We start from the raw sequence: 26,898 nt of genomic DNA on the forward strand, positions 1-26,898 counted from the left end.
GGCGGCGGTCAGTAGCAGGCGGAGTCTCTTGGCGGCGGGTGTTCTGCTTTTGCCCACTGCTCCCTCTTTTGCTACGCTGTTGGCTCGGTCTCACCACTGCCTCTTCCTCCGAACTGTGAAAGTCAGTGGCACGACCTTCATTCCATGTGGGGTCTAGGACCTCATCGTCCCCTGCATCGTCTTCCACCCAGTCTTGATCCCTGACCTCCTGTTCAGTCTGCACACTGCAGAAAGACGCAGCAGTTGGCACCTGTGTTTCGTCATCATCAGAGACATGCTGAGGTGGTATTCCCATGTCCTCATCATCAGGAAACATAAGTGGTTGTGCGTCAGTGCATTCTATGTCTTTCACCGCTGGGGAAGGGCTAGGTGGATGCCCTTGGGAAACCCTGCCAGCGGAGTCTTCAAACAGCATAAGAGACTGCTGCATAACTTGAGGCTGAGACAGTTTCCCTGGTATGCATGGGGGTGATGTGACAGACTGATGGGGTTGGTTTTCAGGCGCCATCTGTGCGCTTTCTGCAGAAGACTGGGTGGGAGATAATGTGAACGTGCTGGATCCACTGTCGGCCACCCAATTGACTAATGCCTGTACCTGCTCAGGCCTTACCATCCTTAGAACGGCATTGGGCCCCACCATATATCGCTGTAAATTCTGGCGGCTACTGGGACCTGAAGTAGTTGGTACACTAGGACGTGTGGATGTGGCAGAACGGCCACGTCCTCTCCCAGCACCAGAGGGTCCACTAACACCACCACGACCATGTCCACGTCCGCGTCCCTTACTAGATGTTTTTCTCATTGTTATGGTTCACCACAACAACAAATATATTATTTGGCCCAATGTATTGTATTCAAATTCAGCGGGATATAAATTTGAGGCCTAGTATTTAGGCGCTGGGTGACCGGTATGGATTTAGTGACAGAATTAGACTTGGAAATGCACAGAAGCGTGTGTGTGTGAAGTTATTCTGAATGACCCAATGTGCACCTTGAATATTATATACCCTTTTAGGGATAGATTTCAAATAGCTCTGATATAGCAGAAACCACTAAATTATGAAATTGCTAAATTGGGAATTGTACTTCAACCCAGAACAAAAAATGTGCTTTGACGGACACTAAATATCTTGCCCAGCAACAACAGTACAACGGTGGGTAACGAGAGATTTAGAGGGAATTAAATTTGAGGCCTAGTATTTAGGCGCTGGGTCACCGGTATGGATTTAGTGACAGAATTAGACTTGGAAATACACAGTAGCGGGTGTGTGTGAAGTTATTCTGAATGACCCTATGTGCACCTTCAATATTATATACCCTTTTAGGGATAGATTTCAAATAGCTCTGATATAGCAGAAACCACTAAATTATGAAATTGCTAAATTGGGAATTGTACTTCAACCCAGAACAAAAAATGTGCTTTGACGGACACTAAATATCTTGCCCAGCAACAACAGTACAGCGGTGGGTAACGAGAGATTTAGAGGGAATTAAATTTGAGGCCTAGTATTTAGGCGCTGGGTCACCGGTATGGATTTAGTGACAGAATTAGACTTGGAAATGCACAGAAGCGTGTGTGTGAAGTTATTCTGAATGACCCAATGTGCACCTTCAATATTATATACCCTTTTTGGGATAGATTTCAAATAGCTCTGATATAGCAGGAACCACTAAATTATGAAATTGCTAAATTGGGAATTGTACTTCAACCCAGAACAAAAAATGTGCTTTGACGGACACTAAATATCTTGCCCAGCAACAACAGTACAACGGTGGGTAACGAGAGATTTAGAGGGAATTAAATTTGAGGCCTAGTATTTAGGCGCTGGGTCACCGGTATGGATTTAGTGACAGAATTAGACTTGGAAATACACAGTAGCGGGTGTGTGTGAAGTTATTCTGAATGACCCTATGTGCACCTTCAATATTATATACCCTTTTAGGGATAGATTTCAAATAGCTCTGATATAGCAGAAACCACTAAATTATGAAATTGCTAAATTGGGAATTGTACTTCAACCCAGAACAAAAAATGTGCTTTGACGGACACTAAATATCTTGCCCAGCAACAACAGTACAGCGGTGGGTAACGAGAGATTTAGAGGGAATTAAATTTGAGGCCTAGTATTTAGGCGCTGGGTCACCGGTATGGATTTAGTGACAGAATTAGACTTGGAAATGCACAGAAGCGTGTGTGTGAAGTTATTCTGAATGACCCAATGTGCACCTTCAATATTATATACCCTTTTTGGGATAGATTTCAAATAGCTCTGATATAGCAGGAACCACTAAATTATGAAATTGCTAAATTGGGAATTGTACTTCAACCCAGAACAAAAAATGTGCTTTGACGGGCACTAAATAACTTTCCCAGCTACAACAGGACAACGGTAACGAGAGATTTAGAGGGATTTAAATTTGAGGCCTAGTATTTAGGCGCTGGGTGACAGGTATGGGTTTAGTGACAGAATTAGACTTGGAAATACACAGTAGCGGGTGTGTGTGAAGTTATTCTGAATGACCCTATGTGCACCTTCAATATTATATACCCTTTTAGGGATAGATTTCAAATAGCTCTGATATAGCAGAAACCACTAAATTATGAAATTGCTAAATTGGGAATTGTACTTCAACCCAGAACAAAAAATGTGCTTTGACGGACACTAAATATCTTGCCCAGCAACAACAGTACACCGGTGGGTAACGAGAAATTTAGAGGGAATTAAATTTGAGGCCTAGTATTTAGGCGCTGGGTCACCGGTATGGATTTAGTGACAGAATTAGACTTGGAAATACACAGTAGCGGGTGTGTGTGAAGTTATTCTGAATGACCCTATGTGCACCTTCAATATTATATACCCTTTTTGGGATAGATTTCAAATAGCTCTGATATAGCAGGAACCACTAAATTATGAAATTGCTAAATTGGGAATTGTACTTCAACCCAGAACAAAAAATGTGCTTTGACGGGCACTAAATAACTTTCCCAGCTACAACAGGACAACGGTAACGAGAGATTTAGAGGGATTTAAATTTGAGGCCTAGTATTTAGGCGCTGGGTGACAGGTATGGGTTTAGTGACAGAATTAGACTTGGAAATACACAGTAGCGGGTGTGTGTGAAGTTATTCTGAATGACCCTATGTGCACCTTCAATATTATATACCCTTTTTGGGATAGATTTCAAATAGCTCTGATATAGCAGAAACCACTAAATTATGAAATTGCTAAATTGGGAATTGTACTTCAACCCAGAACAAAAAATGTGCTTTGACGGACACTAAATATCTTGCCCAGCAACAACAGTACAGCGGTGGGTAACGAGAGATTTAGAGGGAATTAAATTTGAGGCCTAGTATTTAGGCGCTGGGTCACCGGTATGGATTTAGTGACAGAATTAGACTTGGAAATACACAGTAGCGGGTGTGTGTGAAGTTACTCTGAATGACCCTATGTGCACCTTCAATATTATATACCCTTTTTGGGATAGATTTCAAAGAGCTCTGATATAGCAGGAACCACTAAATTATGAAATTGCTAAATTGGGAATTGTATTTCAACCCAGAACAAGAAATGTGCTTGAACGGACACTAAATAACTCGCCCAGCTACAGCACTAGGGACAGATTTAGCTGGATATAAATTTGAGGCCTAGTATTTAGGCGCTGGGTGACAGGTATGGGTTTAGTGACAGAATTAGACTTGGAAATACACAGTAGCGGGTGTGTGTGAAGTTATTCTGAATGACCCTATGTGCACCTTCAATATTATATACCCTTTTAGGGATAGATTTCAAATAGCTCTGATATAGCAGAAACCACTAAATTATGAAATTGCTAAATTGGGAATTGTACTTCAACCCAGAACAAAAAATGTGCTTTGACGGACACTAAATATCTTGCCCAGCAACAACAGTACAGCGGTGGGTAACGAGAGATTTAGAGGGAATTAAATTTGAGGCCTAGTATTTAGGCGCTGGGTCACCGGTATGGATTTAGTGACAGAATTAGACTTGGAAATACACAGTAGCGGGTGTGTGTGAAGTTATTCTGAATGACCCTATGTGCACCTTCAATATTATATACCCTTTTTGGGATAGATTTCAAATAGCTCTGATATAGCAGGAACCACTAAATTATGAAATTGCTAAATTGGGAATTGTACTTCAACCCAGAACAAAAAATGTGCTTTGACGGGCACTAAATAACTTTCCCAGCTACAACAGGACAACGGTAACGAGAGATTTAGAGGGATTTAAATTTGAGGCCTAGTATTTAGGCGCTGGGTGACAGGTATGGGTTTAGTGACAGAATTAGACTTGGAAATACACAGTAGCGGGTGTGTGTGAAGTTATTCTGAATGACCCTATGTGCACCTTCAATATTATATACCCTTTTTGGGATAGATTTCAAATAGCTCTGATATAGCAGAAACCACTAAATTATGAAATTGCTAAATTGGGAATTGTACTTCAACCCAGAACAAAAAATGTGCTTTGACGGACACTAAATATCTTGCCCAGCAACAACAGTACACCGGTGGGTAACGAGAGATTTAGAGGGAATTAAATTTGAGGCCTAGTATTTAGGCGCTGGGTCACCGGTATGGATTTAGTGACAGAATTAGACTTGGAAATACACAGTAGCGGGTGTGTGTGAAGTTATTCTGAATGACCCTATGTGCACCTTCAATATTATATACCCTTTTTGGGATAGATTTCAAATAGCTCTGATATAGCAGGAACCACTAAATTATGAAATTGCTAAATTGGGAATTGTACTTCAACCCAGAACAAAAAATGTGCTTTGACGGGCACTAAATAACTTTCCCAGCTACAACAGGACAACGGTAACGAGAGATTTAGAGGGATTTAAATTTGAGGCCTAGTATTTAGGCGCTGGGTGACAGGTATGGGTTTAGTGACAGAATTAGACTTGGAAATACACAGTAGCGGGTGTGTGTGAAGTTATTCTGAATGACCCTATGTGCACCTTCAATATTATATACCCTTTTTGGGATAGATTTCAAATAGCTCTGATATAGCAGAAACCACTAAATTATGAAATTGCTAAATTGGGAATTGTACTTCAACCCAGAACAAAAAATGTGCTTTGACGGACACTAAATATCTTGCCCAGCAACAACAGTACAGCGGTGGGTAACGAGAGATTTAGAGGGAATTAAATTTGAGGCCTAGTATTTAGGCGCTGGGTCACCGGTATGGATTTAGTGACAGAATTAGACTTGGAAATACACAGTAGCGGGTGTGTGTGAAGTTACTCTGAATGACCCTATGTGCACCTTCAATATTATATACCCTTTTTGGGATAGATTTCAAAGAGCTCTGATATAGCAGGAACCACTAAATTATGAAATTGCTAAATTGGGAATTGTATTTCAACCCAGAACAAGAAATGTGCTTGAACGGACACTAAATAACTCGCCCAGCTACAGCACTAGGGACAGATTTAGCTGGATATAAATTTGAGGCCTAGTATTTAGGCGCTGGGTGACCGGTATGGATTTAGTGACAGAATTAGACTGGGATATGGCCAAAAAATGAACAGACTATTGCTGGTTAAATGCACTTGGTGTGACAGCTTCACCCTGATGTAGGCTTTAGCCAAAAAACAACCACACCATTGAGGGTTAAATGCACTTGGTGACAGGCGCAGCTTGCCCCTGATTTTGTATATGGCCAAAAAATGAACAGACTATTGCTGGTTAAATGCACTTGGTGTGACAGCTTCACCCTGATGTAGGCTTTAGCCAAAAAACAACCACACCATTGAGGGTTAAATGCACTTGGTGACAGGCGCAGCTTGCCCCTGATTTTGTATATGGCCAAAAAATGAACAGACTATTGCTGGTTAAATGCACTTGGTGTGACAGCTTCACCCTGATGTAGGCTTTAGCCAAAAAACAACCACACCATTGAGGGTTAAATGCACTTGGTGACAGGCGCAGCTTGCCCCTGATTTTGTATATGGCCAAAAAATGAACAGACTATTGCTGGTTAAATGCACTTGGTGTCACAGCTTCACCCTGATGTAGGCTTTAGCCAAAAAACAACCACACCATTGAGGGTTAAATGCACTTGGTCGCAGCTTGTGCTGGCGCACCACAAGACACAAAATGGCCGCCGATCACCCCAGAAAAATGAGACTGACAAACGGTCTGTGCAGCCTAAAAACAGTGAGCAATTGAGGATCAGCAGCTCAATGATCCACAGCTGCAGATCGATCAGTTAATCAAGTCCTTTGGAGGAGTTAATCTGCCTAATCTCGCCCTACTGTCGCAGCCGCAACCTCTCCCTACGCTAATCAGAGCAGAGTGACGGGCGGCGCTATGTGACTCCAGCTTAAATAGAGGCTGGGTCACATGGTGCTCTGGCCAATCACAGCCATGCCAATAGTAGGCATGGCTGTGATGGCCTCTTGGGGCAAGTAGTATGACGCTTGTTGATTGGCTGCTTTGCAGCCTTTCAAAAAGCGCCAAGAAAGCGTCACAAAAGCGCGAAGAAAGCGACGAACACCGAACCCGAACCCGGACTTTTACGAAAATGTCCGGGTTCGGGTCCGTGTCACGGACACCCCAAAATTCGGTACGAACCCGAACTATACAGTTCGAGTTCGCTCATCCCTATTCTTAAGGGAAGGAACAATAATAATCGATGCTACTAGTACACCTAGAGCATAATCTGCTTGAGGAAGATTGTATCAGGTAAGTATATGAAGTGGTGTTACTATAGGTCAATATGATGTTTGGATACAGTGAGACAGTATATCGTATAAAAAAATATTTATTTGATTTAGAACATCCAATTCAAAAAAATAAAAATGATAAAAAATATAATGCTAAAAATGGCGGAAAGTCCAATAAAATAAAATATAATATAGTCTTGCAGATATAGTTTATATCTACCAACCAAATGCCAGCTATGGGGAGTGGGGTGGGTACCGTTCTCTAGGTGTTTAACCTAGGTATATCCCCTGTGATCCACTTTGTTTTGCAAGGAGCCTTAAAGTGTGTAAAGGAAGTTGTTCACCTGGTCGGTTTGTCGTCTCCTCGGCGTCTTTCTCCCCCTGTGGTTTGGCATGCTAGGGCGGCGTTGTTTCTCCCGCTCTGCGGTGAATACCGTGAGCTACTTCCGGGTGGTAGATCACGTGACTGCCGGCGGGTCAAGGAAGATTCTGACAATTTAGAAGAGCATACTGCACATTTCCTTATTTTAGCAGTTGTCTTAGACTTATGAGCTCCACACGCACACCTGGATAAAGAAAAAAAAGGGTAGATATGCTGAAAAACACATTTTTCCATGTACATAATAAATAGTACATATCCCCTTAAAAGACTCGCAGCAGAATGGCCCACAGGGGTCTCGGTCCTCCTCACACTTGCAGGGAGCGAAAATGATGCCAGAATATATACGCCTTCTACCTACAGACCTCGGATCAGCTGGGCTTCCTTCCAATCTGGTGTGCTTTTTTCAAATCTTTTTTTTTTCCGCCCATATGTCTGCCTCCATGCAGGTGGGCAGATTTTCTTCACCTCCACCCAGCACTGACCCCTGAGTGGTCCCATAGCAAATGCCAGGAAGATACTGAAGGTGAGATGGAGGAGGGCCTACTTTTAAACTTCCTGTCCCTTGGAGGAGGGTCATCTCTCATGGTATGCCGTCGTGGAGGTTGAAATGGAACAAAATATTCTCGCAAATGGATGACATTCTAGTCAGTAGGATCTGTTAGACACTGTTCCTGTCAGTTATTTGCCAAATCTGGAACTTCTGCTATTTTTGTTATTCTGCTCCTATAATCGAGCAAAATAACAGAAATAAATAGCACTGATGTGAAAGACCCCTAAGATGTCGATAGGGCTCTTACTATTATAGCCTTTGTTATCGTTCTGCATCGTATTCTATATTTCATAAGCTGTGCCCCCTTGTTGGCCAAATCTTTTGTGCTGTCCGCACAAAGTGGAAATGGCTGATGATGGAGGTTCATGTGCCCAGGCAAATTGCCTCCATGTGATCCCTCCTCTATTCGAATACACTGCACCTTCCATCTGCACTCGCTGCTGCCTGCAATAGCCGCAGGAAGAACAGAGCCTCTAGGAGAAGCGGCAACACCTTATGCCTCCCAGAGGCTCATTTGCATACATTAAAACTTTTTTCACGGAAATGCGACCACAAATCGCGATAGGACCAAGACACATCAGTTCTGTCAACCTGTTCTAATGCTATGAAACTGGTTACAGAAGACCTTTAAAGAGGTTGAGGCTGAGGACCCTGATTGGCTGCAGCGGTCATATACCTGTATGTCACCCCAGCAGTCTGTAAACAAACAACGGGAGAAGTACTGGACCAGCAGTATAAAGAATGGTGCTGGAAATAGAGAGTAGTAATTATTTTCATCAGTGTCATAGACCGATTTCTCAGACTCCTCCTATTCACAGTCTTGTAGGTCCCACATTCTGGTGGTCATGGAGTCACAACAGTCGGACTCCCTCCAGTCTGGCATTTTTCACTTATCCAGTTTATAGTTGATAAATGCTTCTGGCAGGAATAGCCCTTAATGTTTACAGTGGTGCAGTGTAACTATCACTGCTTGTCCGGTTCAAGCGATTGGGACAAGCAGTGGTGATTACAGGAGAGAGGAGGTAAACAGTGAAGAGGACGGAGCGCTCGCACGAGTGCAACGACCCCTTCAAACAGCGGAACGGCCAGAGGATAGCTCATCAATATTATATCTCTATATCTACAATGTGTGCTGTCCGCATCCTTCTGTCCGTTTTGCAGACAATAATAGACATTTCTTACAAAGGGCGGAATGTGCTGATCAGCAAAATGCGGAACACACACTGTCAGTATCCGTTTTTTTTTTTTTTTTTGCAAATCTGCAATTTGCGGACTGCAGAACGGGTGCGATTGTGTGAAATACAGGCGTGCCTTTTGCAATTATTCTAGCTGACAACAACAGGGCAACATTTGCTATCACTACATTGGTAGCACCCTAAGCAGCAGTTTACGTTTCCTCATGATCTTGCATATTTATTGGCTGAAATACTGTCATTTTTATTTTTATACTGCACTTAACGTGTTTTTATTATTTTTTATTTTAGGCGAGATAAGCTTTGGATATGCATGGAGTTTTGTGGTGGAGGGTCCCTACAAGATATCTACCATGGTAAGAAAATGTTAACATATTATTGAGCCTGCTTATTAATGCTTACCTCATGGAAATGTCACTGCATTCATTAAGAGTTAAAGGGAGTCTGTAGGCAGTTTTGACCCCGTTAAACTGCTGACTGCACTACTTAGGGGTCAGGGAGGGCAGTACAAATATATCTTTTTTTGAGCTTTTATCAACAGGAATTGTGTGCATATGAAGTTTTATTCTTCCAGGTTCTGCTCCTGCATGTGTCCAGGAGGCGGGTCTGCATTGAGCTGCTTCACAGCTCCTGCCCTCTGCTCTGAGTGACGCAGTGAAGCCACTTAATGCATAGGGCAGAGTGCATCTACCACTGAAGCATCACCTCGTGGGAGCAGAATTTGGCAGAATTAAAAAATAAAATAAAATAAATAAATGTTCATATTCACACTACTCCTGATAAAAACTTGACACTAGGTGTGTTTTTATTGCATTTCTCAGTCCCTCCCTAGTGTTGTCAGCAGTTTTGCATAGTCACAACTGCTGAAAAACTCCCTATAAGACTCCTTTACATAGTGCTATTATTGTATCCATTCAATAATTTCCAGACAATTACAACTTTAACTTCAGGACCCAGCCATTTTTCAACTTAACGGGAACCTGTCACCGGGATTTTGGATATAGAGCTGAGGACATGGGTTGCTAGATGGCAGCTAGAACATCCGCAATACCCAGTCCCCATAGCTCTGTGTGCTTTTATTGTGTATAAAAACCGATTTGATACATATGCAAATTAACCTGAGATAAGTCAGAGCTTGAAACTGACTCTTCTCTGGTCACACAAGTAAGATATTACTCTTTTATGTTAATTTGCATATGTATCAAATCGTGTTTTTTTTTACACAATAAAAGCACACAGAGCTATGGGGACTGGGTATTGCGGATGTGCTAGCGGCCATCTAGCAACCCATGTCCTCAGCTCTATACCCAAAATCCCGGTGACAGGTTCCCTTTAAGGTGAAAAATGGCTGGGTCCTGAAGTTAAAGTTGTAATTGTCTGGAAATTATTGAATGGATACAATAATAGCACTATGTAAAGGTCCTTTAAGGACCAGACAGATTTTTGCAAACCTGACACTTTATGTGGTAATAACTTTTACTTATCTAAGCCATTCTGAGATTTTCTCGTGACACGTTGTACTTCATGATAGTGGTAAATTTCAATCAATATTTTCCATTTTATTTTAAAAAACAGACAAACAAATTTACAAAAGAAAATTGGAAAAATTTGCAACTTTCCCAATTTCTATTTCTATCTCATATAATAGTTATTACTTTACATTTCCCATATGTCTACTTTGTTTGGATTATTTTGTGAATGCCATTTTATTTTTTGGGGACGTTAGAAGGCTTTAGAAGTTTAGAAGCAAATCTTGAAATTCTTCTGACAATTTCCAAAACCCACTTTTTAAGGACCAGTTTAGGTCTAAAGTTACTTTGTAAGGGTTACATAATAGAAACCTCAAGGTAGTCAAAACTGATTTTACTAACTTTGTTAACCCTTTAGGTGTTCCACAAAATAAAAATAAAAATGTACTTGAAATTTCAGAATTTAACTTTTTGGGCAGATTTGTCCAGTAACAAAGCAAGGGTTAACAGCCAAACAAAACTTAATATTTATTACCCTGATTCTGTAGTGTACAGAAACACCCCATTTATGAATGTAAAATGGGCACACTGCAGGGAGCAGAAGGAAAGGAACGCCATATGGTTTTTGGAGGGCAGATTTCACTGGAATAATTTTAAGTTGACATGTCACATTTGAAGACCCCCTGATGCACCCCTAGAGTAGAAACTCCCCTAAAAAAAAAGACCCCATTTTGGAAACTACGGGATAAGGTGGCGGTTTTGTTGGTATTATTTTATGGTACATATGATTTTTGGTTGCTCTATATTACACATTTTGAGGCAAGGTAAAAAAAAATAGCTGTTTTGGCACCGTTTTTTTTTTTTTGTTATTTACAATGTTCATCTGACATGTGGTATTTTTATAGAGCAGGTTGTTACGGATGCGACAATACCAAATATGACAACTTTTTTTGTTCTTTGTTTCAGTTTTACATAATAAAGCATTTTGGAAATTTTTTTTTTTTTGTGTCTCCATATTCTGAAAGCCATAGTTTTTTGGGGGGGCGACTGTCTTATGAAGGGGCTCATTGACACACTTTTATTTTTATTTTTACGGTGTTCACCTGAGGAGTTCATGTGATATTTTTATACAGCAGGTCCTTACGGACACGGCGATACCTAATATTTATACTTTTTTTTTAAATCTATTTCAGTTTTACACAATAATATAATTTTTTAAACAAAAACAAATAATTATGTTTTAGTGTCTCCATAGTCTGAGTGCCATATATTTTTTTTTTTTTTAGGAGATTGTCTTAGGTAGGGGCTCATTTTTTGCAGGATCAGGTGACGGTTAGATTGGTACTATTTTGGGCGGCATACGCCTTTTTGATCAATTGGTGTTGCACTTTTAGTGATGTAAGGCGACAAAAAAAAAGTTTTTTTTAGCACAGTTTTTATTTAAGGTGTTCACCTGAGGGATTAGGTCATGTAATATTTTTGTAGAGCCGGTCGATACGGATGCGACAATAACTAATATCTCTACTTTTCTTTTTTTTCTCCCCTATTTTTTACAAACATTTTTATTCTTTATTTTGGGAAAAGGACGCTTTATATTTCTTTCTTTTTTTTTTTTTTACTTGAAAACTTTACAAATTTTTTGTAAAACTTAATTTTTTAATTTCTTTTTTTTTTACTTTATTTTTTGTCCCATTCCGGGACTTCAACGTTTGCGGGTCTGATCCCCTTTACAATGCATTACAATACTTCTGTATTATGATGCATTGGCTGTAAGTGTATTACCAGTGTAATACAGGGGGCTGGATCTCACAGGCTGTCACGGAAGGCAGCCACGATGCCTAAGGAAGGCATCGGGCTGCCATCCAAGCCATCGGCTCCCCGTCACAGCAGCGTGGGGACACAATGGCAGTTCCTTCCCTGCACGGACATCGCGCGTGCCGCGGTCAGTGCTAACCGTGGCACATCAAGGGATAAGGGCCAGCATCAGTGATTTCACCGATGCCGGCCCATACAGCAGGGGTCCGGCTATCAGTCACTGCTGGACCCCTGCCGCTGATCGGGCGCAGCTCCTGCACCGCCTGATCAGCCTGCCGTGCATGTACGGCGGAATGTGGTCTGGCACTGCTTTCCCCGCCATACATGTACAACAAAATGTGTTAAGGGGAAAATTATCCAGAAACTGCACAAAATCTGATATTGGGGTGTTTTTAATTATCAGAGCAACTTTTTATAGTAGATCTAGTTCCATAAAATACCAAAGGCAATTGTACATTTTAAAGGGGTACTCCGGTTTACATACCCATTTTCATATACAGCACTCAATTAGAGAATTTTGTTTTAATTTGGGGGATTCTTATACCCTCACCAGAGTGCAAAGGATCGTCTCTTGCTCGGGAGGTCCTGTCCCGTGGTGCATGACACAGACAGTTCATAGTGCTTCTATTCTTCTGCAGTGGCGCTGCAGGTTTCACACCTCAGATAACTGCTGATCACTGGGGGTCTCAGCAGAGAGGACACTTTGCTATCAACCTGTTGTCAAAAGACCCATCCTAACAAGTAAGGATAGTTCAAAATGGAGAACCCCTGTAAAGAGGACCTGTAAACTCTCCTGACGTGTCTGTTTCAGCAACTGCTTGCATCCCCCATCCAATCAGTGCCGTCGGTGTGGGGACACATCCCCAACTGGTAACACCCATCTGGGCCTTTTTTGCAAACTGGTAGCAGCTTATTTATAATTAATAAAGGAGTGACACAAAATAGAGTTATAAGAATAGATGCCCCTGCATTGTTATTACATTGGGGAATGAAGGAGTTACTAAAGCAGACGTGTCAGGAGAGGGGAGAGGTCCTCTTTAAAGGGAGTCTGTCACCTCCATATGGCCATATACAGCGCTTACATGGCTCTGTAGCACACCTATACAGGATTGTAACGGTACCTTTGTCTTTGTCTTTAGACTTGCACCAGCAGGAAAAACGGAGTTTAATTCATATGCAAATGAGCACTCGCAAGTGCCCAGGGGCGGCGTTCAGTGTGTAGGTGCCCAGGCTGCTCTGCCTTCTTTTCACTTTACTCCTCCCCAGCCTCTGCCTTTGCCCGCCCTCTAGGTCCGGACCCATCGATGAGGCAAGAGACTTGGAGGGCGGGCAAAGGCAAAGACTGGGGAGGAGTAAAGTGAAAAGAAGGCAGAGCAGCCTGGGCACCTACACACTGAACGCCGCCCCTGGGCACCTACACACTGAACGACGCCCCTGGGCACCTACACACTGAACGCCGCCCCTGGGCACCTACACACTGAATGCCGCCCCTGGGCACCTACACACTGAACGCCGCCCCTGGGCACCTACACACTGAACGCCGCCCCTGGGCACCTACACACTGAACGCCGCCCCTGGGCACCTACACACTGAACGCCGCCCCTGGGCACCTACACACTGAATGCCGCCCCTGGGCACTTGCGAGTGCTCATTTGCATATGAATTAAACTCCGTTTTTCCTGCTGGTGCAAGTCTAAAGACAAAGACAAAGGTACCGTTACAATCCTGTATAGGTGTGCTACAGAGCCATGTAAGTGCTGTATACGGCCATATGGAGGTGACAGTCTCCCTTTAAGATTACATTGCTTTTGTATATCACTAGCGTACATGTCAAAATGCATGTTTCCTATGAATGTATTGTAACATATAACATGCTATTAGAAAATCACATTTCCTTACGTATATATGCCACACAAATAAGAAAATGCCTGTTACCACAGTCACCCGCAGTCCGGGGTCTTTCACTATATTACCAGTAATTTACTTTTCTGGGGAACAATGCACTAAACCATTTGTGTGGGGTTTGCACATTGCTATTTAGCAACTTCGTCTGCAATGTAGCTTACGCCCCGTACATTACAAAATTAATGCAAGGTACATTTTTTAATATTTTTTTTTTCCCCCACAGTGGCCGGGCCGCTCTCGGAACAACAGATTGCGTATGTTTCCCGGGAAACGCTGCAGGTAACCGATCTGTCAGATGTGTGATGGGTTATGTGAGTCACCAGTAACCTTGGAGGTCTCGCTATCCTAAGAATCCAATCCCGCAAGTACACAGTGTTTAACAGCAATGTTCTGAAGGCAAATTGCATCCTGTCATTGTGCGAGGAGGCTGCGCAACCTTCCGTAGCATCCCACGGCTAACCTCTTGTACTCTATCGATTTACTTTTAGAATGGTTACCAAGGACACGGCGAAAGCTGTACCAGGTCTTAGCACTTAAAATTCGGATGACAGACTATTGCTGCATACACTTTAAATATTTCCTTTCATCTAGTAAGCTGAACATGTCGCAGCCTGAAATGTGGCGCATTACTTAAAGCGTTTAATACTGATGACTTATCTTTAGGATAGGCACCGACCACGGCCGTGACCACCCTGCAGTTTACCAATCACAGCGTGATACATTGCATAGCGGTTGTGCTCGGTATTGCAGCTCAGCCCCATTCACTGGGACAACAGGACTGAGCTGCGCCTAGGACAGTGATGGCGAACCTTTTACAGACTGAGTGCTCAAGCTGCAATCCAAAGCCCACAGATTTATCGCAAAGTGCCAGCACAGGAATTTACCCTGAATACTACAGTGCAATATAGTATATAGTCCATGTACTTTATCATTTAGCTATAATAGCCTGCCTACATTCAGTGCGCTGCCTGCGCTGTTCATAGTGCACCCTGCGCTGATGAATGGCAGGAATAGTCTAAGGCATATTGGAACGCCTTAGACTTTTTCCAGGTGGCGGGTGCCCACAGAGAGGGCTCTGAGTGCCGTCTCTGGCACCCGTGCCATAGGTTCGCCACCACTGGCCTAGGACATGTGACGGATGAATGTGACATCACTGGTCTGGGAAGAGCACCGCAGGTCTCTTCAAACAGGCGACTGGTGTGGGTGCTGGGAGCTGATCACATATGGCTGGGTTCACATCACGTTTTTTCTCATCCGGTTAACGTATACAAAAAACATATACGTCAGACTGATGCCATACAGTGGCATTCGTTCACTATAGAGTTCCAGTGTTAAAAAAAAAAAAAAAGACTTTTTTTACCATTGTAAAAAAAAAAAAATATATACTTTTTTTTTACCGTGGTGTGCTGCGTTTTTTTTATCTTTTTTTGGCATGTATATGTCAGACGGAGGCATTAAACTTGATGTGAACCCACCCTAATAATGTCCTATACTGAGGATAGGTCATCAGTATTAAACACTTGGACAACCCCTTTAAAGATTGTGAGTGTGCAGTAAGCGAGCATCACCTCTATAAGATGTATGGAGCTGTCAGACTCCATACATTGTATTACTTCCCGTGGCCAACAGCTCCTGCTAGCAGCTGATCAGTGGGGGAGAATGGTTTTGTTGATATACACCTACCTGCAGTATGAGATACGGCAAACATGTTCTGGTAGTTAACTGTATGAGGAAATGTCCTACATCAATATCATTACAGTAGGTTTACTTGCTCAAAATGATCTAGTGACTGATCTACCTAAGGATTTCAAGATCCACTCACTCATATTATACTTGAAGAAAGTACACCTTATGGGGAATAGAATAACTTTGTTAGGACAGGAATAATTAGGAGCATTTCTAGGGTCTCAGAAGATCCCAAGCCTTACCGCCTTTCTCAGCTCAGGTCCTCCGCACTGGCTGCAGGTCTATGGCTTGTTTATTTCCTCTCCTCCATGGGCAAGATCATCTGTTCCACTGCAGCCATGCAGCTTCTTTAGGTCAGATGTTTTTTGATGCTTACATTTTGAAAAAATACCCAGAAGATGCATTAAGCTGCACGTGATATTAATTTGTCCCTTTTTTAACTCGGTCACCTCTGTAGATGCAGCATGACGATTGCATTCATGTTAGAAGCAGTTTCAGAAATGACGCTTATTGCATCTCGTTCCATGACGTTTGCCTTAATGGGGCTCAAGTGCTTTAATTATACTATTGAGATATCCATGACCTTGTTGGGTCTATGTTCAAATATGTGTAGTTTGCCCAGAATCATGGCTTTACCCCTGTGAGGTTAATGGATAGCACCTATTGCCGCCGCTGACCAAGGCCAGGGGCTCAGGTTCTACAGTATGTGCCTATGTCATCACCATACGCAGCCATAGTCATGTCATATATACAGGTGAAACTCAAAAAATTAGAACCGTGCAAAAGTCCATTTATTTCAGTCATGCAAATTAAAAGGAATTGCCTTAATGCAGCTTAAAATTAGATTTTTTTTTAAAAGGTTCAATATTCTAGGCTTAAAGTGTCACCCTCTAGTCAGCTAAATAATCCATACCCCCTGAGCAAAGGGGCCCTGAGATTGTGACTTTGGGGTTTCATAAGCTATAGGCCATAATCATCCAAATTATAACAAACAAAGGCTTGGAATATCTCGCTTTGCATGTAATGAGTCTATCTCATATGTGAGTTTCACCTTTTAAGTTGCGTTACTGAATTAAATGAACTTTGCACAATATTCTAATTTTTCGAGTTTCTCCTGTATACTGCTTCATCCCTTGGAATAAATGTTTTCGGGCCATGCTACACGTGTGTTTCTCATGCGCTTGGTGCATGCAGCTGCATCCTGATATTCATATCCGTGTCTCCATGTGCTTACCCTGGCAAGCTGTCACAGCATTCACCACGATGACAATGCAGCATCCTGGCCGCGGCGGCCTGCGCCGCACCCGCACATTGTGCTGGGATAACAATAGTGAGCCTGTTACACTTGCAGCTTCAGAAATGTTTGCATATTGTCATCGTGTTTCATGATGAAAAGAGATAGGCTTATGCAAACAGTACAGTAAGCGTCATGGGTTGTAAACCACCGTGTAAGAGAAAGTTTCACATTACTATAAACCGCAATAACCAAGAAAATAAAAACAGCCCATCCGTATGTCCTACAGTGTGCTCCCAGCACTTGTAAAGGGGTTTTCCGGGCCTCTCATAAAATCCAGGCTTCTTCTGTCCTGCTTAGGATCGCAGCATTGTCGTGCCGCCAATGCTGTGATCTCTCCTGCGCCCAGACTAGTTGTGGGGTCTTCTGGTCGTGTTCCTACCAGATGTGTTCCCACGTCTTACTGTCCATCTGCCAATGATGCCGGAGACGACGGCCTCGGCTGCACGACAAACGTGAATGACCCTATTGATTACAGTGTCTGTGTGCTGTCCATGTCTAGTCCCTGCAGACGCTCATGTTTATGTCTGCACCTTATGTCTTAATCCATACGTCTCAGCAGGTTCCTTGACACTTCTCTGGTAGTTATAATACTTCCACCCATGTGCTCTGTGAATCAGAGCGGTCATTGCAATCATAAAATCCCAAACTCTAGGGTCTTGCCTGAGTTAACGGGAAGGAAGCAGACTGTTTTACAGCTCCTGGACAGGTTGGCATGCCCCCATTGCCCCTACTATTCAAGCTATGTTGGCAAACGCATGGTTTTAGGTACTGAAAAAACAGATAGTGAAAATTTACGTTTCACACTCTAAGGCTACATGCATGCGAAAGTTGTTTGTTTCCGTGTCCATTCCGTTTTTTTTTTTTTTTTTTGCAGATAGGATGCGGACCCATTCATTTCAATGGGTCCGCAAAAAACGCGGACAGGACACCGTCAGTATGTCCGTTCCGTTGCCCCGCTAAAAAAAGTGTCCTATTTTTTTCTTGTTTGCGGACAAGGATAGGCATTATTACAATGGATCCGCAAAAAAAAACTGATGCCATACGGAACATCATCCGTCTTCCTTTTGCTGACTGCAAAACGCATACGGTCGTGTGCATGTAGCCTAATTATTATCACAGCTAAGAGAAACGTTGTGGATGAATTAAAACTTCAATACTTTATTAAACATGCACTAAAAAATAGGGTAGAATTTTATTTATTTTTTAAATTGTGTGAATTCCTCAATGAACACATACACACAAACACGTACTTGGTCACTAAACGACCATAAGACACAACCCAAACCCACCAATAAGGTATGGCTTCACGTGTCTGGTGGGAGGACATAGGTTGTATTCAATAGTGACCGGCGTTATGTAAAAGGAAAACGCTATATGACAGATGGTACCCTGTAGCTGATATTTTTTCCTGTGAGATTTGCTGTAGCGCAATTTATTAACTGGATGCTGTCACGCTATAAGGAATGTAAATTTACCATCTCCATGTACAGCTAGACTATGCTCAGCTAAGGGGAAGGGACTTGGACGCCCTATATGGGTAACCATTTATTAACACCCCCACTGATATATTGCTAGTCCCTATGTCACCCCTATGTACAACATTGGTTAGTCTAGACCAGTGATGGCGAACCTTTTAGAGACCGAGTGCCCAAACCGCAACCCAAAACCCCCTTATTTATCGCAAAGTGCCAACGCGGCAAGTTAACCTGAATCCTACAGTCCAATATAGTATACCTTTCATGTACTTTATCATGTAGTAGCTATAATAGCCTGTCTACATTCAGTGCGCTGCCTGTGCTGTTCATGGTGCGCCCTGCGCTGATGAATGGCAGGAAAGGTCTAAGGCATATTGGTACACTCAGATTTTTTCCAGGGTGTGGGTGCCCACAGAGAGGGCTCCGAGTGCTGCTTCTGGCACCCGTGCCATAGGTTCGCCACCACTGGTCTAGACTGACACACTAAACGGCTATCTGCCCTCTCAAAGGAACATTAGGATGCGCTGAGTCTGTACGCTAAACCCCATCATAACCTCTACGTTTCGCCACAAAGGGCTCATCAGGAGCTGGGTATAGTACAAGACAGACAAACACATAACGCCGTACACCTCGGGTGGTGAGGCGACGGCATCGGCGCTAGGGTGCCAACCAAGGCGTACGGCGTTATGTGTTTGTCTGTCTTGTACTATATGCAGATCCTGATGAGCCCTTTGTGGCGAAAACATAGAGGTTACCATTGAAATGAATGGGTCCACATCCTATCCACAAAAAAACTGAACGGGCACGGAAAACAAACAACGTTCGTGTGCATGTAGCCTAAGCCTGAGGATCACTATTGTTTCAGCGAATTAAAAAAATAAAATGGTGCACCTTTACAAACTGGTGTAATTATCTGCAGTGGAGACTTGCGTGTCTCCATGGTAACAGACTTCAAACAAATTCTTTGTAGTCTGATCTGCTGTAATTTTGCCTTCAGTCTGTCCCCCACTTAATGATTACCTACCAAAACTTTGTTCAGAAAAAGCAGAGGCAGGTGTCGGTGTGACTGCAGGATTAGGCCCCATTCACACAACCATATTTTTGGTCTGCATCCAATGCGCATTTGTTTTGGATCACGCACAGACACATTCATTTCCATAGGTCGGCAAAAAAAAACGTGTGCCGTCCGCATCCATATGTATATTCCGCAGTCTTGCAAAAAAAGATAGCATGTGTCTTGTTCTTGTCAGTTTTGCGCACAGGAAAAAAAAAAAAGGTGCAACATGGACATCACATGGATGCCATCCGTATATTTTGTGGAGCCGTGTTTTGCGTACTGCAAAATACATACGGTCGTGTGAATGCACCCTTAGGCCCCTTTCACACGAGCAAGTTTTCTGCGCGGGTGCAATGCGTGACGTGAACGCGTAGCACCCGCACGTAATCCTGATCCATTCATTTCAATGGATCTGTGTACATGAGTGTTTTTTTTTTTTATACGCATCAGTTCTGCATTGCGTGAAAAACACAGCATGTTCTATATTCTGCGTTTTTCACGCAGCCCTGGCCCCTTCGGTGAAAACCGCATTGCATCCAGAAGCAAGTGCGGATGCAATGCGTTTTTCACTGATGGTTGCTAGGAGAGGTTATTTGTAAACCTTCAGGTTTTTTTTATCACACACGTGAAAAACACATCAAAATGCATTGCATTCGCGCGTAAAATTATGAACGCAATTGCTTGAAAAATGGTGTGAGTTTCACTGAACGCATCCGGACCTAATCCGTCACGCTCATGTGAAAGGGGCCTTAGACTACACAGGGATTTTGTTTTTGTAATGGACACACATACAGTAGGTCTCTGTAGGAGCTGTACAAGTGACAGAAGATTATAAATACATTTCAAAAAAAGTATGTGCACCATATGGATCCATTATGTGTATAGGTGGGTTTTCCATCAAATAAAAACTACTATTGTTTTCATACACAAAAAAGTTTATCCACGCACCCGCTGCTAGCGGGAGACGTGCACGGAGCACCCGAACCAGGAAACTTGCAAAAAGAAAAATCCTCCAGCACAGTCGTCCGCAGTTAAAATCTAAGTTTTATTCGGTATACATTAAAAGTGTCTTCATACACGTTCACACAGTGTGCAGTTTGACATTCAGCATAAACCATTCCTGTCTTCCAAATAAGAGGACTGTTTTCTGTAGTCTAACTTGTTTATTGGCAAAACAGAAGTATTTGAGATTGGTAAAACTATAAGAATACAAAAACTTGTATAAATATAAGGCATAATATGTATTAGCAGAAAGCATACCGTATACAGCATGTATTATAACATTACATTAACACTGGGCAAATGTCCAAAATGGCTGCCTATACATAGGAATGCATCTCTAGCATCTAACAGTTACAACCTCTTTCCCTAAGTAAAACTTATACCTAGCTAAACAGCACTGCATACATAATGTCCCTGAAACAAAGGTAGAAGTATCACTAGATATGCTTGCAAAAGGATGGTGGAGTTTAAGAAGATGATATGCAGGAGACACCTCTGCTAATGTCCTGTAAGGCTACTTTCACACTTGCGCTTGATCGGATCCGTTCTGAACGGATCCGATCATATTAATGCAGACGGAGGCTCCGTTCAGTACGGATCCGTCTGCATTAATAAAAAATTCTAAGTGTGAAAGCAGCCTGAGCGGATCCGTTCAGACTTTCAATGTAAAGTCAATAAGAGACGGATCCGCTTGAAGATTGAGCCATAGGGTGACATCTTCAAGCGGATCCGTTCCCATTGACTTACATTGTAAGTCTGAACGGATCCGCTCGCCTCCGCACGGCCAGACGGACAGCTGAACGCTGCAAGCAGCGTTCAGCTGTCCGCCTGTCCGTGCGGAGGCGAGCGGAGCGGAGGCTGAACGCCGCCAGACTGATGCAGTCTGAGCGGATCCGCTCCATTCAGACTGCATCAGGGCTGGACGGAGGCGTTTGGGTCCGCTCGTGAGCTCCTTCAAACGGAGCTCACGAACGGACCCATGAACGCTAGTGTGAAAGTAGCCTAACATGGTGACTGGGCTTCTCATTCCCAGAATGCACTACACTCCCACAATACTTTGTACCTCCAAACAATACAATAATCTTTATTAACAGACAAACAAAGTGTAATGCATTTTTACCACCGCTAGATGGTGCTGTAACCTAATAACTACAGAAATACAGGAATTGCAGCATAATGAATTAGAAATTAAATAGACGTGATCTGAAATGATTCTGAACCTCTACTGGGGGCAGAACAACGAGCCATAATGGGTTGACGCATTTCGACATCAAGTCTTAGGTTATGACTAAGACTTTAAGACTTTTGAGCCCCACTTTTACAAAATCTAAGGGTACGGCTGCACGGTGACATTGGTCACAGCCAGGATTGCAGAGTAGTGGTGATCCAATAGAAATGAATGGAATCACCTCGACATTTGCAAGAAATCCAGCAGTATTGGGATCTATGGGATCACCGCTACTCTGCGATCCTGGCTGCGACCAGTGTCACCGTACCCTTATGGTTTAGTAGTAGTACACAAGTGCTTTTTAATCTTGACACCTGGCCATTGTGGGCACTCTGCTAGGAGCTGAGCTGTGTTCAGCATTAGGGCGCCCTCACACGCTGTGTATTCTGCAACTGAAAATCAGTTCATTCATTTAATTGGACCTGAAAGCACATGAGGGGTCATTTATCAACCTTGTGTAAAGTATGGTTGCCCATAGCAACCAACCAGATTCCACTTTTCATTTCCCAAAGGAGCTGTGAATGAAAGGTGGAATCTGATTGGCTGCTGTGGGCAACTAAGCCAGTTCTACTTTACACCAGTTTGATAAATCTCCCCCATGATTTTCTGCAAGCCCCATTCAAGTGAATGAAACTAATTTCCAGTCGTGGAATTTTCTGCAGCAAAATCCCCAGCGTGTGAAGGCGCTCTTACCCTGTTTACCCTCATCTGAAATATTGTTATAAGGTTTTATGCAGTAGAATTTTTTTTCTTTTAGCCACAATACTTTTTGGTCTATTCATTCACTATACTTTTTGTGTTTTTTTTTCCCCCTAGGGGTTATATTATCTGCATAATAAAGGAAAAATGCACAGAGATATAAAGGTAAGAAATATAAGAAAACATTTTATTTGCTTTTTTAGCGTCCGCCTGGCGACACGGAACCAAACGGATCCGTCCTGACTTACAATGTAAGTCAATGGGGGCGGATCCGTTTTCACTGACACAATATGGTGCAATTGAAAACGGATCCGTCCCCCATTGACTTTCAATGCAAGTCAGGACGGATCCGTTTTGACTTTGTTCTTCATAATGCAAACGGATCCGGATACAATAGTTTGCATTATAGGTGCGGATCCGTCTTTTCAGATACCGGACGGATCCGCACCTAACGCAGGTGTGAAAGTAGCCTCAGGTGTATAGCCAGATTCAGTTGTGCAGACCTTTTTGGACTCATTCATTCCTAATTAACATTTCCTTAGTAAGATGTATTGAATTGTCATTATCTATATGAAATTAATGAATTCATTAATCTGTATGAAATTAAATCATGGGATAACCCCTTTAAATGAGGCAGAGAGATGGTAAAGTCACTTATGACGCTGGTAGGTGTCTGAGAACACAAGGTTTGCGGATGGCTAAGTAACGAGCTAGTAAAATCCCCTTTCTCTTCTGCCATCACAGTAATGATGCCAAATCCAGGCTCTTAATGCCTCTGTGAAGCAGTACCATGATTCATGCACTGTGCAGGCTCTGGTAAACCGCGGCAGCATGTTTCATCCCTTTCTCATTTGACAGGTTTTTAATCTTTGTTACTTTTCCAAATAATTATTTGCTTTTCATGAGGCAAAATAAATGTTGTGTTCTTGGACAAAGTGTAATTACTGCAGATACTTGCAGAGCCGCGCTGCCAGTCAGTCTGACATTTTCATACGTAATGTTTTCTCCACCACATTTTTGCTTGTACAGGGGATGATGACAGTGTAATGAAGCAGAATGAATGAAAAAGAAGGATTTGGGTTTTGAGATTGGATTAGAAGTGAAAGAATAAGGGCAAGAATCTTGTAAGCGTTCGCGTGTAGCTATATGATTAATAGGTGTGAACAGACACGTTATAATGTCAGTGTAACCAGACTCATTTACCCTGAAGTAAGATGGTCCATGCTCTTCTGTGTGTTCTGAAACCCTCTTTTAGCATTGGCATATTCTCTTAAGTTGACTATTTCTGTAATCGCCATTGTCTTTCTTTTTAGGGAGCAAACATTCTGCTGACAGATAATGGTCACGTGAAGCTAGGTAAGTGATGATGTGTACTGTCCTTTCTTGTCATATGGTGGCTATACACTTTACACAAACATGGGCAAACCCACTGATCTAATGTTCCTGGGAGTGTCCTGACTTTCTTCATGCCAATCCTTTCTTATCAAGGGAGATAGGCTGCTGCCAAGGGCGTCTAGCTGGAGCCCATACACATTTATTGGTTGTCAACAGCTGCCTCTCACGATTTTCCCCATACAAGTGAAACTCGAAAAATTAATGCAACTTAAAAGGTGAAGCTAATATATGAGACTCATTACACGCAAAGCGAGATATTTCAAGCCTTATTTGTTATAATTTGGATGATTATGGCTTACAGCTTACGAAACCCCAAAGTCACAATCTCAGGTACCCTTTGCTCAGGGGGTATGGGGTATTAATTAGCTGACAAGAGTGTGACCCTTGAGCCTAGAATATTGAACTTTTTCACAAAATTAAGTTCCATAAATGCAATTCCTTTTAAGTTGGATTACTAAAATAAATGGACTTTTGCACAAATTTCTAATTTTTCGAGTTTCATCTGTATATCCTTGACTTCATAAGCGTGTATATGTTACAATGCGGAGAGAAGAGGATGCCCTGCCAGACATCTCTGGCGGTGAATTATTTCCTCCTTGTGTCCAATCCTTCTTTCGAAGACATCATCTCTTGGGGGAGAGTTGGGAGCTCCCCGTATACATTAGGTTGTTGGCCATTCCGGATGAAAATAGTGTGTATGGAGGCCTTAAAGGGGTTGTCCATGAGCAAATGTTTTTTTTAAATTTCACTTTATCTATTAATACTTATCTGCTTCCTGCCATCCCTGGCTGTCTTCACTGCAGCCAATGAATGGGTAAGAGCAAGTAAGTATGCTTCCCTTCACAGGCCCATCAGGGACATGTGGAATTGAAAGAAGTGTTTGATCATGGACAACCCCTTTAAGGTGTATGGCTTCCTTTAGTGTTAAGTTTCTAAATTTGCAGACTGCTACATTGTGGGACTAATCAAGACTGTTGAAGAGCAGTTGACTTGATTAAAGCTGTTTTTGTGGATGTACAACACTCATCACATCCCAATTTCATCTAGAACTTAATTTAATGAGGACTTCCTTTCGTTCATTTTTATATCACATCAGCAACTGTATGAAGGAGCGTGAACAAAGTAAGATTTCCAACCTCCTGCAGTCATAATGATAGAACAGGGTATTGGCACCAAGCTCTTGCAGTCACATGGTCAGAAACAAGAACTTAAGGGGAAAGAAAGGAATGCTGGGATTTGTAGTCCTTCAGCAATAAGCAGTTTGGCTATCATAACACAGATGGCTGCGTACAAAATAAAAGAAAAAAAACTTTTCACAACTGTTAGGGCCTGTTAAGGCTACTTTCACATATGCGTTTTCAATTCCGCTATTGAGATCAGTCATAGGGTCTCAATAGTGAAAGAAAATGGGACAGAACTGAACGAAACGGAATGCACCAAAATGCGTTACGTTTGGTTGCTTACCTATCGCGGACAGAAAAACACTGCAAGCAGCGGTTTTCTGTCCACGATGTGGTGCGGAGCAAGACTGATCTGATACACAATGTAAGTCAATAGGGACGGATCCGTTTTCTGACACAATAGAATACGGATCCGTCCCTCATTGACTTTTAATGGTGTTCATGACGGATCCGTCAGGGCTATAGAAGACATAATACCCCCAGGTCCGTTCATGACGGATGCAGACGGTTGTATTATTGTAACGGAAGCGTTTTTGCAGATCCATGACTGATCCGCAAAAAACGCTAATGTGAGAGGCCACGCTGCAGTTTGCAGATCAGCAGTATAAAGAAGTGACTGCGCCAGGAAAGGACATGTCCCTTCTTGCAAGTGGTGTACAGAAGCCGCTTAAAGTCGTGGCAGGTGTCCGCTCGCGGTTGAGCTCCATTCAGCGGAGGTAAGCCAAGAGCTGGTTCGTGGCATTCAAAGTGAGTAACTGCAATGGTTTCTGGTGTGGAGGATTTGGTCAGCATCAGAATTCACAGAATTAGACGTGGGAGGAAAAAAGGCGTTTAAGACGTGTTTGAACAATTTTTTTCTGTCACCAGCGACCTCCCTATCCAACTGTTAGCATAGTCACATAGCTGTGGTTCACCCGAGTAAAATGTTGTTTTTCTTTTGTCAAGGCACCGTTCCCGAGTTATGATACTTTTTCCTAATATGCAAAGTAGGCATTTGGGGCAATAGGGCGAGCATGGTTGCTCCATTCCTTTCTGTGGAAAGTCCTTCTCTCACTGCTTTGTCACTGCCTGAGAGGGAATGCCTGGCCACAGAGAGGAGCTGAGCTTCGGTGCAACAAGAGCAAAATGACATCCTCATTGCACCAAATGCCTAATTTACATTTTAGGAAAAAGTTTCCTAACTTTGGAATGGAGCCTCAGATCAACAAAAGTAAAACAACATTTTAATCAGGTGAACCTCCGCTCTATGTCTATACAAATAGTTGATTAAGGTGGTCGCTGGTGACAGGCGCCATTTAAAGTGTACGAGCATGTCCATGTATGAGTATAACAGATGTGGTGTGAACAGAGCATTAATGGCACATATAATATCCCTAACTTTTTGTGAGTAGTGTATCATATTATATCATTTAGGTGGAAGCATGCAATGATGATTTCCTCATCTCAAACAATTTATTGAAACAAAAACCAATGCTGGCCACCAATGCTTTTAATACTGGGGAGGGAGGGGGTACTGGCCCCTGCTGCCTGGCAGCCCCCGATAAGGGGGCTGAGATCCACACAATTAACCCCTCAGGTGCGGCACCTGAGGGGTTAATTGTGCGGATCACATCCCCCTGTAAGAGTTTGGGTGGTGCCAGGCAGCAGGGGGCAGTTAAGTACACAGTTCTTAGTAGGGCTGCACGATATATCGAAAAAATTATCGAATCACGATAATCGCCAAATGCGATATGGCGATTTGGCCGACCCGAAAATGCTGCGATTATATATGAAGGGGCCCCGCGCACATAACTGGCTTTGTGTGTAAAGTATTTTACTACTGTGTGAAACAAGCTCTCTCCTATTGATAACATGGCCAGCCT

At 42.7% G+C, this 26,898-nt stretch overlaps 1 protein-coding gene across 6 annotated transcripts in view; it reads left to right on the forward strand.

The window, feature by feature from the left end:
- MAP4K3 (mitogen-activated protein kinase kinase kinase kinase 3) overlaps positions 1 to 26,898 on the forward strand; it is a 275,619-nt gene that overhangs the window by 129,393 nt on the left and 119,328 nt on the right. For all 6 annotated transcript variants that reach the window (XM_044291852.1, XM_044291853.1, XM_044291854.1 and 3 more), the window contains exons 4-7: positions 9,119 to 9,183; positions 14,240 to 14,295; positions 22,578 to 22,625; positions 23,774 to 23,816. In XM_044291852.1, the coding sequence (XP_044147787.1) occupies positions 9,119 to 9,183; positions 14,240 to 14,295; positions 22,578 to 22,625; positions 23,774 to 23,816 (212 nt within the window). The remainder of the gene's footprint in view (positions 1 to 9,118; positions 9,184 to 14,239; positions 14,296 to 22,577; positions 22,626 to 23,773; positions 23,817 to 26,898) is intronic.

The sequence above is a fragment of the Bufo gargarizans genome, chromosome 4, assembly GCF_014858855.1.
Source record: "Bufo gargarizans isolate SCDJY-AF-19 chromosome 4, ASM1485885v1, whole genome shotgun sequence".
NCBI lineage: Eukaryota > Metazoa > Chordata > Amphibia > Anura > Bufonidae > Bufo > Bufo gargarizans.